At 38.2% G+C, this 14,501-nt stretch overlaps 1 protein-coding gene across 1 annotated transcript; it reads left to right on the top strand.

Annotated features, from left to right (window-relative positions):
• Positions 1-63: 63 nt before the first annotated feature.
• Positions 64-14,262, top strand: LOC144657104 (uncharacterized). The gene is made up of 12 exons (XM_078517400.1): positions 64-214; positions 1,406-2,036; positions 2,922-3,095; positions 3,424-3,466; positions 4,040-4,104; positions 4,404-4,518; positions 5,174-5,253; positions 6,529-6,572; positions 6,680-6,813; positions 11,135-11,184; positions 11,506-13,209; positions 13,783-14,262. The coding sequence occupies exons 2-12, from the start codon at positions 1,461-1,463 to the stop codon at positions 14,032-14,034; spliced, it is 3,237 nt and encodes a 1,078-aa protein (XP_078373526.1). The 5' UTR covers positions 64-214; positions 1,406-1,460; the 3' UTR covers positions 14,035-14,262.
• Positions 14,263-14,501: the final 239 nt, after the last annotated feature.

The following is a 14,501-nucleotide window of genomic DNA, read 5'->3' as shown; positions in this document are numbered from 1 at the left end:
GTTTCCATGTTGAGGCCTGCGTGCCAAAACACCATAGTCGGCGGATTTCGTAAAAATTATATGCGCCTTGTCCTGAACAGTAGCTGCGCAGCTTCGCGATGTAAACAAAGAAAATTTGGTGTACCGTCAGCGACCGTCAGCACAAAATAATAACAAAATGCGATGTTCTCAAGGAAACACTTACCTCAAACCCTGTCGGTTTGTACTTTAGCATGTAAGTTAATATTATAAACGTAGTTAAGTGAAGTTACGGGAGTAGTTAGGTCCCCTGTAAGTTCTCTGTCCATGGGTACGTGCGCAGTGACCTACCCTTTGCCTTTCTTTATCTTTTTAAATTTTGGAGGATCTTTTTTGCGTCTGTCTACGATCTTAATGTATGTCTTGAATCCACAGTTAACTTTGCTTGATGTATGTTAATTTTCTATCAGTTGATGCTGGTTTACTGTAAAAACTGAATTCAAACGTAACGGTAAACCGTATCTTCTTTAGGGTCCATTGAACAAGTTCATGTTTGTGTACACGTCGACATATATTGCCCGACATCAAACTCGTGTTTATGGTGGTTTTTTTACTCTTTGTTTCCAGTCAGAGACTATCAACACTTTTGTGAAAACTGTATATATTATTCTAGAAGAGGATTTTACGTCGTACTAAAAACATAAATTCCCTTGAGTAGTTCAGGTATTTGAGAATACAATAGGAAAATACATGTAAAGTAAAAGTTATCTTTTATAATAGACTTGCTGTATAATCTTTAATCTTTAATAGTCATAATTTCCACTAGAGGACTAACCTGGCAATGGTTCAGGGCAGCGGCGAGCTGGCAGACTATGTAATAGACTATATTCGTATTCACGGTATTGGATTGGAACTAGCTCGCAATGGAGGCTGATACAGGGGAATATCATTAAAAAGAGTTTCATGTCATTTGCATTTGAAAAGATTACCTGCATTAGCCTCCATTGCAAGCTAGTTCCAGTCCAATACCCAGAATACGAATATGGTCTATTAACGATCATGAATCAAAGAGCAAACAATAAATCAATAGATCAATCGATAATTATTGCAAAAAAATATTGTTATAGCTTAACCTTGTAAAAATTTAATCCATCATTTTTTCCATGCATATTATTAGTCTTAAAATCTTTGTATCTAAATATGCTGTGGTTTAATTTTGCCCTTTGTACAATTTGGTATTTTCCTCCATTCTGGTGTATGGGTAATAATTATATGATAATGAATATGAAACAAGGGAAAATGCAAATTGTACCAAGGGTATAATTGAACCACAATGTATATTGAAGAAGTATCCCCCAACTAACATTATACGTTTTTAAGTCCCCGAGTTTTCCAAATTTGCATTTTACAATGTATTACTAATTTTTATCTTTTTTCTATTCACCAGGACACCTTTGTTTGATTAACTGACCAATACACTCAAGGTTTTCCAGGGTCTGTCCATGGAGCCCTTTGCTCATGACAAAGCAGAGGGAGCAAAGAAATTAATTGTAGCTGCCAGTAGCTCCAGTAATCATGACCTCAGAGCAAGATCATCAAAAAGTTCAGGCTCTCCAAGAAATGGCAAAAATCGTGTCACCAAACCGTATGCTGGAAACCACAACTTCAATGGTAGCTTGGGTGGTTTATCATGGCAAAGTACCCCTGGTCTAGGGACCCAGTTATCCCCTGAGAATGCCAGCCCAGACAAAATCCCCCTGGGACACTACAGTACTGGAGGCAGCCTTGAGAATTTACTTAATCCTGGCATGCAGCTTAATTCCAACAAGTTTCTATCAGACTCTAGTGTTGCAAACTTTAATGCAACACTTTTTTCATCAGCAACTAGTCACCCTAATCAAGGATTAGATGTAGAAGAAGCGATGGATATTGACCATCAAGATGTTAATTATGATGAATCTGCTTGTGCTGGAGAAGATATTGTATCTGAGCAAAGAGCCTCAGAAGAGAAGAGTCTTACAGACAAATATCTCACTGGAGGAGAAAGTAGCAGTGTTACTTCAGGTGCTAAGCCAAAGGTAACACTAAATAGAACTATTAAGTTGATAAGAAAAATTACTAATTTTTTACACATACATGTAATAGCACTTGTAAGGGGCATCTTGATGTGTTGGTAATAAATTGTAGAGCAAACTAATAAAATGCCATCGAGAGTAACCTAGCTTTTATACTAGAAATAATTATGTACTTCAGTGTAGCATCCATTGAGGTGGAGTAGCAGCACTGTAAAATCTTCAGAACTTGTCAAAATCTTCTCACAGGCAAATCACAAGAAAAGTAGTAAAAAAGACAAATATGGCAACAACTGAATACACTATGTGTATACTGTATATGATATAACAATGTACAAGTGCTTTGACCTTAACAACTGTACATGTCCACATAATTTTTGAACCTTAGAGAAATCAGCACTTGCAAAATACATGTAACTAAACATGTATGTTGTACAAACACGTGGCTCTGCTATCATCAGTCATTACTTTCAAAATATGTACATGTTGAGGTTCAGGTTTACCCCCAGGGGGGGGGGGGTACTCTGGCTTGTAAATGACAGGGATGATCGAAGGATTTTTTGGGGTTGAAAAATTTGGCAAGTATCTTTTTGGGTGACTTGATTTAGATAGGATAAAAAGAAACTAAAGTGCCTTGGCACGGCCTTGGCGTTTTTATGGTATGATGAATAAAAAAACAAGCGTTCTTTGTGTTAGGTTATTGCTGCTCCTGGCAATTTAGGGGTAATTTGACAAGGGAATTTTTGGGGGGTTATTTTTGGTCCAGTGATTTTTTTGGGTAATGTCGGAAGACTTAGGGATTTTTTTGGGTCCTGAGTTTTGCCTCCATTCGATCAACCCCGTTATTTACAAGACGGAGTATCTTATTGTTTATATGTATTTCCTGGATAGGAGCCAAAAAGGGAGATGCCAGTTGCAAGCCAGAAAAAACAAGCAAATGAACAGAAGCCGCAAATATCAAAGACCACTTCTTTATCAAACAGGAAGAGAGCAATTTACATAGTTCTTCATGTCAGCACTATACAAATTGGAGAACTGATTGGAAAGGCCTCTGCTCCTGTTAAGGTGAAGGAGTAAAATAATATACACTGTTAAGGCCTTATCTTCTTTTGTAATAAAGTTCCATACAAATTCTTAGCATCAGCAGCACACTTGTTAAAAGACTTGAAAGGGGACTTGGGTTCAGTCATTTTTACACATGCATGGCTTGATATTACATTAGTTTGATTTACAAAACTGTTGATAAACAAATTATTATTTCATATGATAGGCATGTTACATTCAACATACAGTCATGTACAAATCATACTATCCAAACCAGTACTTTTAAAGGAATGTAGGTAGTTGCAAATTTGTATCATGTATACAATTATATCATTATATTTTTTTACAGATATATGCAGAGAAAATGTTCATAGAAATGGAGACTAATGAAGGTAAAGCATGGCCCTGTAAATATAATCATGTAAATTACTTTCTTTGCTTTTATTTTAATTTTTGTCTAAAATGTTTATTGGATGTGCATTTCTCAAGTCTTTAACAGATGCTGTAAATACCTAGTCATACTGGTTGTCAATAAACATTTGTAATAAACTCCTAGTAATTTAGTTATACCATGCAAAAAAGATTCACTACTAAATAACAGTTATAATTGCTAAATGTTAGGCTAAAAAACTGTAAAACAGACCGCTCTTCATAGACACTACTACTAATAATCCTATAATAAATAATATTTTTAAATAAATGCACTTTTTTTTATGGATACAACACAGATAAAAACAAAAGGAAAACATCTGATTGCAAACAAAAAATAAAAAATAATAAAAATAAGTGCAATGTACAATCTTACCCAGACATTGTGCTACTTAATAAATAATATATAACTTACAATGGGTGAGGATTTACAACATAAAAATCATGTTTAACTTTAAGGAAATAATAAATTATTTTATTCATTTTTATTATAATTATTATTTTGTTATAACTATTATAACTTTTTTTTATTTCAGGAATTGGTGACAAAACTGTTTCCCACCATTTTAGAATTCCATGTAAAGATTTAATGGAATGCAAGGTAACACTAATCATTTTTATCGGTCATGGTGGCTGTTCTATATTACATTTACATGTAATTTTTTTTTTAATTTTTTTCGCGATGACCTGCATCCACCATCAGTTCTGATTACAGTAGTCCCGCTAGTCAGTGAATTACAACATGGTGTGGGTCATCCATTACATGTTTCAAACTTAAAACCATGTTTCTATCTCAAGATTATTTCCTGTCTGCTCAGTGCTGTTGCTTCAGCACAGACTGTGTATTACATCCTTGAATCTAACAAAAGTTTTTATCATTTCTGCTTTGTACTTTGAAAGACAAATTTTAGTGGTGCACCATTACTTTTTGTTGTAAAACCTACTCCTGCTGGAGCGACTGCCATTCGAGAGAAATGTAAGGAGAGGGGACAATTTCTGGACCCTGAAAGTCAAGGTATGGTTAAAACATAAGTCACTATCATGTATTATTATCATGCAGATTTTTTATTTGTTGCTTCATGCCTGGTGATGCACTTGCTCTTAGCAATAATTAAATGCTTACATGAAGTAGTTGTCTGATTGTTATATATATTATGTAGCTAAAGTTGATTGGAGCTAAAGTTAAATGAAAATTCTTTCAGTGGTTGTTTATGTGTGGTTCCAGAAAATATAAATACTCACCCCACAGAGGGTCATTGGAAAATCCAAGGGGGTGGGGGAAGGTACTCAAAAACCAAAATTCTTAAAGAAAAGTATGAAGCTAAACTGGGATTTCCAGAGGGGTGGGGAGGTTCAAACCAACAAGCCTTTCATGGGGGAGGTATGGATTTTTTCTGAAACATATTAGCCAGTATTGTAGACCCAGAATTCCATTATGCATGCAGACATTTATAGAAATGTAGCCCCACCATGCATCACTTGCCTATGATGCAAGTTATTTCCATGTCTCAAAGGTCTACAATGTGTACAATGAACTATTAATCGCTACTGTACATATCCGTCTGTATTCATTGCGTGCCTGTGATCTTAGACCATCCTTGTTATTTACATGTTTCAAAGGTCTGGGGTTTTTTTTAAACATTTTTAAAATTGATGATTTTCTTCAACAGACATGAAAAAGAGATACATTGTTCTGGTGATGAATTACAAAGTGATTCCAAGAGATATAAAAGCTGATTTGATTGAGTTGGTGAGTATAATTGCTGTTGTTTTTAGTGCAGAATGCACTATTGTGATGGTTTGGTGGGTTGTCGTTTGCTAAACCCCTCAGGCGCTAAAGCACTATGGTTTAAACTTTTAATCACCAATTAATTAATTGATATCAATTAATTAATTATTCCTTGTGGAGGGGTGGGGGTGGGGAGCACCTGACCGTACCCCTAGGTAAAACCTGGAGCACATCTACGTTACTTTCATATGAAGATCTCAAACGTATATATTTGTTTCAGAAAACCCTTTGCTCTCCTTGTGGTACTACTCAACGTAATTTACACCAAACGCATGCGCAGATTAGTCTACGTTGTTTTCTGGAACTATCATGAACATCGCTTGTATTGCGTGTTTGCGGTAGGCTTCCTGCAGACTTCTTGGCGCCAAGTAAAAACCGCAAATTAATTAAATTAGATTTTGAGACTTTCACGGCGCTTTCGTAATTAGGTATGCAAAAACTTGCACCGGGATTTTCGGCGTGAACACCTGATAACCAGGAAACAAATATCCTAGCTGTACTGCGTTTTAAAAAACCTGTCGAAAAATATGTTTTTTGATTAGATTTGTTTCTTTAGTTTTTGAGAATCGTCTTTCGTGCAGTCTAAACCGTAACTTAATTAAATTAAACAAATGTCATCGATGCCGCCGTAAAACAAACAAAAAACAAAAGTTTCATGTTATCGCATTTTCAAGGAAGACAAAAGTATTTTGTTACAAACGAACAAAAGTGTCGTGTTACGTTTGCAAAGATTAGCGTAAGGAACACCTGGGAAAGAATACAAGTAGCCTGTGAACAGTTTTTCCGAAAGTAAAATAAAGCAAATAAACACGAACATATATAAAACAACATACTTTCAATTGTTCCATATTGCATTCTGCACTTACCAAATCATCGAGATTTTTAGTGATAGGGGCATTATTTATATTATTGTAAGTGCAACGCAGATACTCTTTGGGCTCATAGGGGAGGAACTTTTATGTCACAGCATCATTATTTGAAAAGTGCCTTCCACTCAACCCAGACCACCAGCCATCAACTGCAGTGTATTACACCTTCTAGACAGAACAAAGAGGTTTGAGAAACGTCAAAGATTATTAAAGGATGAATAATAAAGCTAAAAACAATTAATAAATTAAGGATGAATAATAAAGCTAAAAAGAAAAAATAAAGGATAAATAATAGAGCTAAAAAGCCTTAATATAAAACCTAAAATTAAAGAATTTTGGAAGTTAACTGGGTTTTTTTTTTCTTTAGTTTCAGAACCGTTTTGCTGAACAGTTGTCATGGAGTGAGCTGAGGTACAAAATACTTAATTTTACGATTTTAACTAAATAAAATTCAGTACCCTAAAAATTTAGCTGTTGTAATCTCTTTATGTTTTTTTTATTTTTATTTTTATTATAAGTGCAAAGGAAGCCCAGGACATTCTGGACAAGAAGGAAGAAGTTTATAACTCTGTTGAAGAGTTGAACACAACACAGTCACCAAAGCCAGCAAGTCCAGTGAATATGGAACACAGAAAAGTATTAACGCCTAAAGGTAGCTATTTTAAACTAAGCTACTCCCTTAAAATTTCAATTTTAAACCAGCATAAACTCCAATGTGAACAGGCCCTACACAGTACAGTTGTACGACGGTTTTCCTCTGAGTACTAGCGATTTGTTTTCTTTCAAACTTGTTTGTTTGCAGGGTTTGTGACTGACACTTCACTTGTGACGAACGCGGCTCAAATCTGGCATTCCTTCCACATTTCTGTTAATATTCATAACTCACAAGAAACTTTAGTCTCCTGTGCGGACCCTCTTTGGGTTCGTCACGCGTTCGTCTGCCCAGGAGGCTAAAAAATAGGGCCCCAATGGGTCCATGTGTTTTGCTGCTAGAGCAAAGTCTTAGGGAACATGTTGATGAAAGACAAGTGAGTCGAGATTGAAATCCAACGTCTTTTATTGTCTGTCACTTGTGTGCAGGTTAATAATTGCACTATATTGTAGTCACTTTGTGTTAATTCAATCCTGATAATTTTACTGATCAATGTTATGTTGAAATCAAAGACAGCAAACATAATTTAATTACTAGTAAGTTAACGTAATGTCTGACATGATTGTCTCTTTGATAAAAAACAGTAACTCTTAACATTATAAAAAAATCTCAATGAACTCAATGTGATTCTTTTAGTGGCGTTATCTCACTGGTTACCGTTAGTTGTATTTGGAATCATTGTCACAATGGTAGCGTTTTAACAACAACGAAAAAGACAGAATCTATTGACCTTATAAGAACTCAATGTGATATATTTATTGCCCCCGCAGGGCTTTGGCCCAGAGGCCAAAGCCCGAGGAGGCATTATAGTGTCCCCCACGTATAAGTAGTTACATAAGAAAAATACAGAGGAAATACAGGGGAAAATACAGTGCATATAGTCAGAAGCCAGAAAAAATCTCGACTTGGTTGAAGTGAGCGCGCAAGCTAGTATCGGGTAATGATGACGTCACAATAGGTTTTGCCTGCAAATAGTATCGGGTAATGATGACGTATAAAGCTAGGTGTTATAAAAGCTAATTAGAATGTGTCAACCGGAAGGGCCTACGTGACATCGGCAGACTTGCATATAATTTTCAAGCTTTTGTCGGTCGGAAATGAAAATCTGAAGCGATACTTGCTGAGGACGTTTGATCTTTTAGTCAGGGCTTTGTATTCGGTCGCTGCACTTCTAAAGGCTGGTTTCCATATGATCGCAAACGATCGCAGACGATCGCAGAATTATAGGTTTTGCGATCTGCGATCATTTGGAAACACGCATCTGCGATCGTTTGCGATCGCCTGCGATCGTCTGCGATCGTTGCGATCATATGGAAACACAATTGCGATCGATTGCGATCGAAAACTATCCCATAATTTCGACAATTATTCCCATCATTCAACACTTCTGCGATCGTCTACCATCTTTTGCGATCATATGGAAACAGGTCGCTCTGCGATCGTTACGATCACACGGTTCAGTAAATTTCTGCGATTTTGCGATCCTCTGCGATCCGATGCGATCGTCTGCGATCATATGGAAACCAGCCTTAATAAAAATTCGTAGCCTACGAATACAGCCCTCCCTCATTCCGAAGAGCGCTCCACGTGGACATTTTCCCCAGGAGGTGACCGGACAAAAACAAACCAAGCAGTGATTGGTGAGCGGTGTTTCTTTGCGAAGCGATAGATTATTTAGCTGCGAATACAGCCGCCTCTCATTCTTCGTTGAGGGACGTGAATGAGAAGCGGCTGTATTCGCAGGCTAATAGATTTTTCTAAACGCTATTTTGACTTCAATTTTTAAGAGGAATTACTTCAACATGTGGGTCAGCAAATGTGTAAAAACGAAAACAAAAACGCGTCGGCAATTGTTTTATTTATAAAAAATTTTGCGTAGAGAGGCTTTTCTGTACGATCGAAGCATGTTTTTTAGACCTTCTTCAAAAATGCTCTATAATTTTTTAATGTAATCGAATACGACAAAACGCCGACACGTTTTTAGCACTTTCGGGAGCGGAAACCATCGAACAAATCAAATTAGCGAATTTTAGAATTCGTTGTAAGTTAATTTCGACTTTCGTATTTAGACTTTTACGAAAGTTTTTGAGATTTTGCAATCTTTCAATCCAGCAATCATAACCAACTTGCTCTACAGTAGCAAGCTTTGTAATCTATTTCGATGGCAACAAAATCCAATCAAAAAGCCTTACCTTGCAGAAGCTCAAAAACTAGACTGTCACGTTACAAAATTGTCACAGTTTAGTATTTTAAAATGAAAAGAGAAATATTAAATATTTAATAATCAAAATAAGCTATATCTTCAACTTCTCACTGCCCATCAATGCCTCACCCAGTACCAAGATGCGATAACCACTCAACTTCGTAACACTTAACATAGTTACTAACTATGCACAAAACCGCAAGCTACAGTTTCCCACATACAGCCCTAAAAAATAAACACAAACAAGTTTCCATTCTATTCAATTCAGCTAAGATCAAAAGAGCGGGGGCACTTTTAGTGTCAGCTACCCCTAGTTAGTGACAAGACAGTGGTTCTTTAACCACTTTCACCCAAATTAAACACTGGAACAACTAACTCTTAACAAACTTGTTGTGTCACCCTGAGTTAAATATGCAAAATTCAGAAATTATAAATAATCGCACGCGCACCGGCGTACAACAACAGAAAGACGGCGTTGAACGTAACGCAAAGTTCATTTTGAAAGCGAAAGTTTACAAATAATTATTATCATTCGTCAGTCATCCCTTCACGCATGAACACTCGTCGAATTTCAGTGTATTCACAACAAGGTCGGAAGATCGATAAGGACCAATTTTTGATTCTGCGAAAGTTCGTTTTCTTAAAGTTTTAGAAATTTGTGAAGTTGGAGGATTCACTGAGGACTGCGTAGCCGAAGATGCAGTGGCTCGCTGGACATCAAATTCTATTTTTCACGGCGTTTAATTAATCTTCACAAAATAAACATGTGGCGCCAGCGCGTCTGGCAGTCAAAAATTCATTTTTCAAAAAACTTTCCCTTTCCAGCTATTTTAGCGGGGCTTATACTATAGTACCTACCTGTCAGTCGTAGAAAAGCTGAAATTTAAGGATGAACTGTTTATTAAATGAAGACCGTATTATTTTTTAATAACTAGTAAACAAACTGGTCGCCACGCATTTAAACCCGAACTGACGAATGTTGCATCTGATGCAGTGAATCTGGTGAATGAGAACTTCCTTTAATATTTCTTTGTTTTCGACGGTGTGCACCACTGAATAAGTTTCTTTCCCATTGGGATGTTACTAGTATTAATTCGTTTCTAGCTGTCTTTTATATAGCTCGAATACAGCTACAATTAGCGGTGCAGCCTACCAGCATGGTATATTCCTTTCCAGCTGTCTTTGCGTGACAAGTTACACGTTCATACATTTTATTTTAAAATATGAAGTTCAGAGTTAATACAGTACTAGTATGCTGTAGACAGTGTAGACAAGGTGAGGGTAAGTTTATTTTCAAAGCGAAAGTTTACAAACTGTGCACTAACCGGTCCTTTGGAGAAAATATTTATGACCTTCGGCGAGGTTCCAAGTCTTCGCTCTTTTCGTAAATGATGAAAACTGCAGAATAATTTTCTCATAAAACTGGAGTGGTCGCGCCACAGTTTGTTTTCTTTCCCAATGCGATATACTTTTAAATCGGTTTTCTGTTTTCCAACGTGTCCAACGTGGTTTGCGTTCGAATACTTTGGCCCGTAACTTCGAATGCGATCAGCGCTACGGTTCATTGGTTTCGATTTTGTTTGTTCATGGATTTGATTGACATCGGTAGTTCAGATTTCTCCTCTGTTACGGCACTTACACCTTACGGCACTTACGGCACAAACTTCAGCTCTCAATGTGTTTTGCTTGCAGCCATTGCGGCTGCAGCAAAACACAAAAAACTGTTGAAAATATAAATTTTCAAGAGAGCGTCCTTAGTAACGGCTCTGGAGTGAAGGGTCTGCCCCCTTAAATCTTTTTTGGCTTCCTCTGATGTCTGTTCTCATCTGTAAGGCTATGTTGTAGCTATTTTCTGGAAATTGGACATAAGGAGACATAGAAATTATATTCTTATTGAGCTCACTTAGAGTTAATAAATATATATTAACCTGCGTAGCAAATTTTTGGAGAGCTGACGATTTGAGCGTTGGCCCTTCGATGAAGCAAAAAGGGCGAACGCTCGAAACGTCAGCTGTCCAAATTTGCCTGTGCCTGCCAAAGCGCAATAGTTTCTTTAAAAAACGAATAACTTTGCTAATACCTGAGCACAGTTAAGTATTGTCTGTTTTGTCTATACAGGCAAACACGCTCGTAAAAAGCTCTTCACAGATAGATCAAAGTCTGCTCCGGTAAGTGATTTGATGTGGTTATCTTTACTGCATAAGCCACGCTGCAATTGAAAACAGTGCTTGGCGTAATTCTACTTCAAAATTTAGCCTTACATGCAGTTCACCATACATTTTCCTCAAATCTAGCAAGTAAGCCCTCGAACTTCGTAGTTGCAATAGCCTGCGAGCAGGCTCTTGAGTTTCGGATTCCGTAAACTGAGGGAAGGTCAATACATTTTCAAGCTGACAAGTTGGGACACTGCCTTGATCTTTTAAAAAGTTCTCAAAACTTAGATTTTGAACGTATTGAGACTTTGCAGTGTGTTTCTTTTGAACTTTCAGGCCAAAATGCCAGCCTCTCCTTCCAGTGCTACCAACAACACTGAATCCGAATGTTTGGAGGAACGAACGAAGGAGCAAAAAAATGACCCAGCAGACACCGCGATACAAACAAGAAGCAGGCGACGGAAAGCCTCGGATGTCACAAACAGTGACAACGCTGTAGCAACCGGCTCTGAACCTGTTAAACCAGATATTCTACTTCACCATAAAGAAATGGAGTCACATATCACGCTACTCGATCAGCACAGCAAGGAACAAAGAGAAAACTTACAGCAACACCAAAAACTTCTGGAAATAGAAAGAGGAAAGCTACAAGAAATGGAAGAGGAGAAAGATCGCCAACTTGGGCGGATAAGAGATTTAGAGATTGGTTATTCGGCCGATCAGGAACGTCTGTATGAAAGAATCCGAGTTTTAGAAAACGCTTTGACAGAAAAAGATCACACCTTAACTCAACAAACTGTTAATTTAGCCTTGTTATCTAATGAGCTGGAACAAGAACGAGTTTCTGTACGGCAGATTCAAAACGAGCTTGAACAAGAACGTGAAGCAAATGCTCATTTGCGTAAAGTTCAGAGTGATCTTGTGCGGGTTCGGCGGGCGCTTGATGAAGAGAAAACAGTACGTAACATGAGAGAACAACAGCTAAGAGAAAAAGAGACAAACTTCCATGGATTACAAGGAACTTTGGGCGAAGAGCAACAAGCGAGATTGAGAGTTGAAGAGGAGCTACGCCAAGCTAGAAGTGCTTGTACTGAGTTAGAGAGAAGACTAGAAAATGAACGGTTGTCAAGTCAGTCCAGCCGAGAAGATGTTCAAGCGAAAGAGGACACTATTGCGGAACAGTTACGGCTCTTGCAGCTAGAACGTGAACAGAAGACGAACTTACAGGACAGACTGAGGAGCGTACAGACTGAACTGGAGCAAGAAAGGAGCAGACGCATGTCTAGAGAGAGAGAACTCACTGAGGAAAGAGGAACCTTACAGCAAGATCGAGAAAACCTGGAACGAGAGCGCGAGCACTATGAACAACGCATCCGCGACAGCGAAAGAACTGCGTCCGAAAGCGACCGACGCCTGCGAGAGTTACAATCAGCGGTGTCTGCTGCGCAAGAGACCTTGGCCGAGTATCAGCGCCTCGAACCACGTGATTGGATCATTCGACGCGAGGAAGTGACTCTGAGTGAAAACAGTTTAGGTGTAGGGGCCTGGGGCAAGGTGTACGAAGGAATGTTTCGCGGCTGTCAAGTTGCAGTAAAGCAAATTCACGAGCTTATTCTCTCGCCTCACAATCGCAGACTTTTTGAGCGGGAAATGAGCATTGCGTCACGGTGTCGGCACCCTCATCTGTTACAGTTTATTGGTGCGACTAATGATGATGGAAGCCCATTGTTTGTAACCGAGCTGCTTGATACAGATTTGAGGAACGTTTTAACTCAGCGTGCATTACATCAGGAAGAGATCATTTGCCTCGCTTTGGATGTCGCTCGAGGACTTAATTATCTCCATCTAAATAAGCCTTTTCCCATCATGCATAGAGACATCAGTAGTTCCAACGTGTTGCTATGGAGACGGGATGACAGTTGGAGGGCCAAGCTGTCAGATTATGGAGCGGCAAATTTCATGCGCCAGTACATGACGGTCAATCCAGGAGCGAGGATTTATGCCGCGCCTGAGGCTCTCACTTCTCAACAGTCGCCAAAGGTGATTATAAAATATCTGAAAATTGTTGGCCAGCCACCCAATCTTACCTTTTTCGTTAGGGAAAAGACTGCGTGATGGGCTAAAGAAACGTCTCCTCTGTAACGCTTTAATCGCAAGCATGAATAACTAAGAGATTCTTTTTTATAACAAATTAATGCAAGTAAGTTGTGAGAATGTAGTTAATGTTAGTATAAAATAACGGAAAACGGAAGAGAGGTAGAGCTTCGGGATTGAAAACCAGAATTATTTGTGGCAAATTGCGGCCTTTTTACATGACTCTATTCCATATAAAAAAACAACAACACTCGTTCAAGCGCATAATATGCGCTTGGACAAAATTTACGCTGTTTTAGTAGTGCGGTTTTTTTTCTTCGCTGCCCTACGTGAATTTCCCAATTTTAACTGAAATGGACTTCAGTCTCCTCTACTGAGTCATTTTTCAGATTCCTCCTTTTTCCTACTTATATCAATTTGATTAGTAGATCATACAACAATTGTCCTTTTGAGGAAAATTCCTTTTATTCGTCCATCTTTCATCCAAAAACTGTTTGTTTCTCATGTATTATTTTCCAGGCTGATGTTTACAGTTTCGGTTTATTGTTGTGCGAGATGTGTATCAGAGAACTTCCGGTCCCGCAGCAGATCCAAGAACAGATAGGCCTGGTAACTAACGGTGTCCTCCGAGAGCTCATTATGCGTTGTGTCATGAGGGACCCTGAGGCGCGTCCAGCTATCAGTGACGTCATTTTAGTGTTGACTCAACAAGCTGAGTCTCTGCGAGCTCAGGGACTTGTGACGATAAATGGAAGAACAGCCACCTTGTAGAATCTCGTTTTGGCATTTTTATGTCTTTATCACGCGCTTGTATCAACTCTCTCAAATGGCTTTTCAAGCCTTCCACGGTTTTTAGCATTTACATTATTGTACTTCGGTTTTTAATTTTCATAAAACAATAAAAAATATCAGTGGCTCGTCACTTGAGTTACTTGCTGCCTCTGTCAGTTTCTCTTCAAAAGGCACTTAATAACTTAGACTGAACCAGTTAGGCAGAAATTAATGCTCCGGTTTAGGAAAATACCGTTTATTCCATAGTATTAAAAGATAATCACTGAACATCTAGAAGTATTTATTGTTCGTCCTGGAGTACTCTGGTACTTAAGTAGATGTTAGCTAGTCCCTTTCGCTGTTGGCTTATTTGATGATGAAAAAGGTGATGTGTTCGTACCAAGGCGTGATTGCGTAACCTAGCATCATGTTATGGCGACCTGAAAAGACTGTTGACGGAAAGATAG

This window comes from Oculina patagonica, chromosome 6, assembly GCF_052425735.1.
Source record: "Oculina patagonica isolate OP01 chromosome 6, crgOcupat, whole genome shotgun sequence".
In the NCBI taxonomy this organism is placed as follows: Eukaryota; Metazoa; Cnidaria; class Anthozoa; order Scleractinia; family Oculinidae; genus Oculina; species Oculina patagonica.
The sequence above is the reverse complement of the archived record's forward strand: the minus strand, read 5'-3'. Positions and strand labels throughout refer to the sequence as shown.

What these genes read in the sequence shown, in the direction of transcription:
- LOC144657104 (XM_078517400.1), top strand. Translation starts at nt 1,461, where the DNA reads ATGGAGCCCTTTGCTCATGACAAAGCAGAGGGAGCAAAGAAATTAATT. An exon ending in TCTGGACCCTGAAAGTCAAG is followed by an intron (nt 4,519 to 5,173) that starts GTATGGTTAAAA and finishes TTTCTTCAACAG; the next exon opens with ACATGAAAAAGAGATACATT. An exon ending in TTGTCATGGAGTGAGCTGAG is followed by an intron (nt 6,573 to 6,679) that starts GTACAAAATACT and finishes TTTTATTATAAG; the next exon opens with TGCAAAGGAAGCCCAGGACA.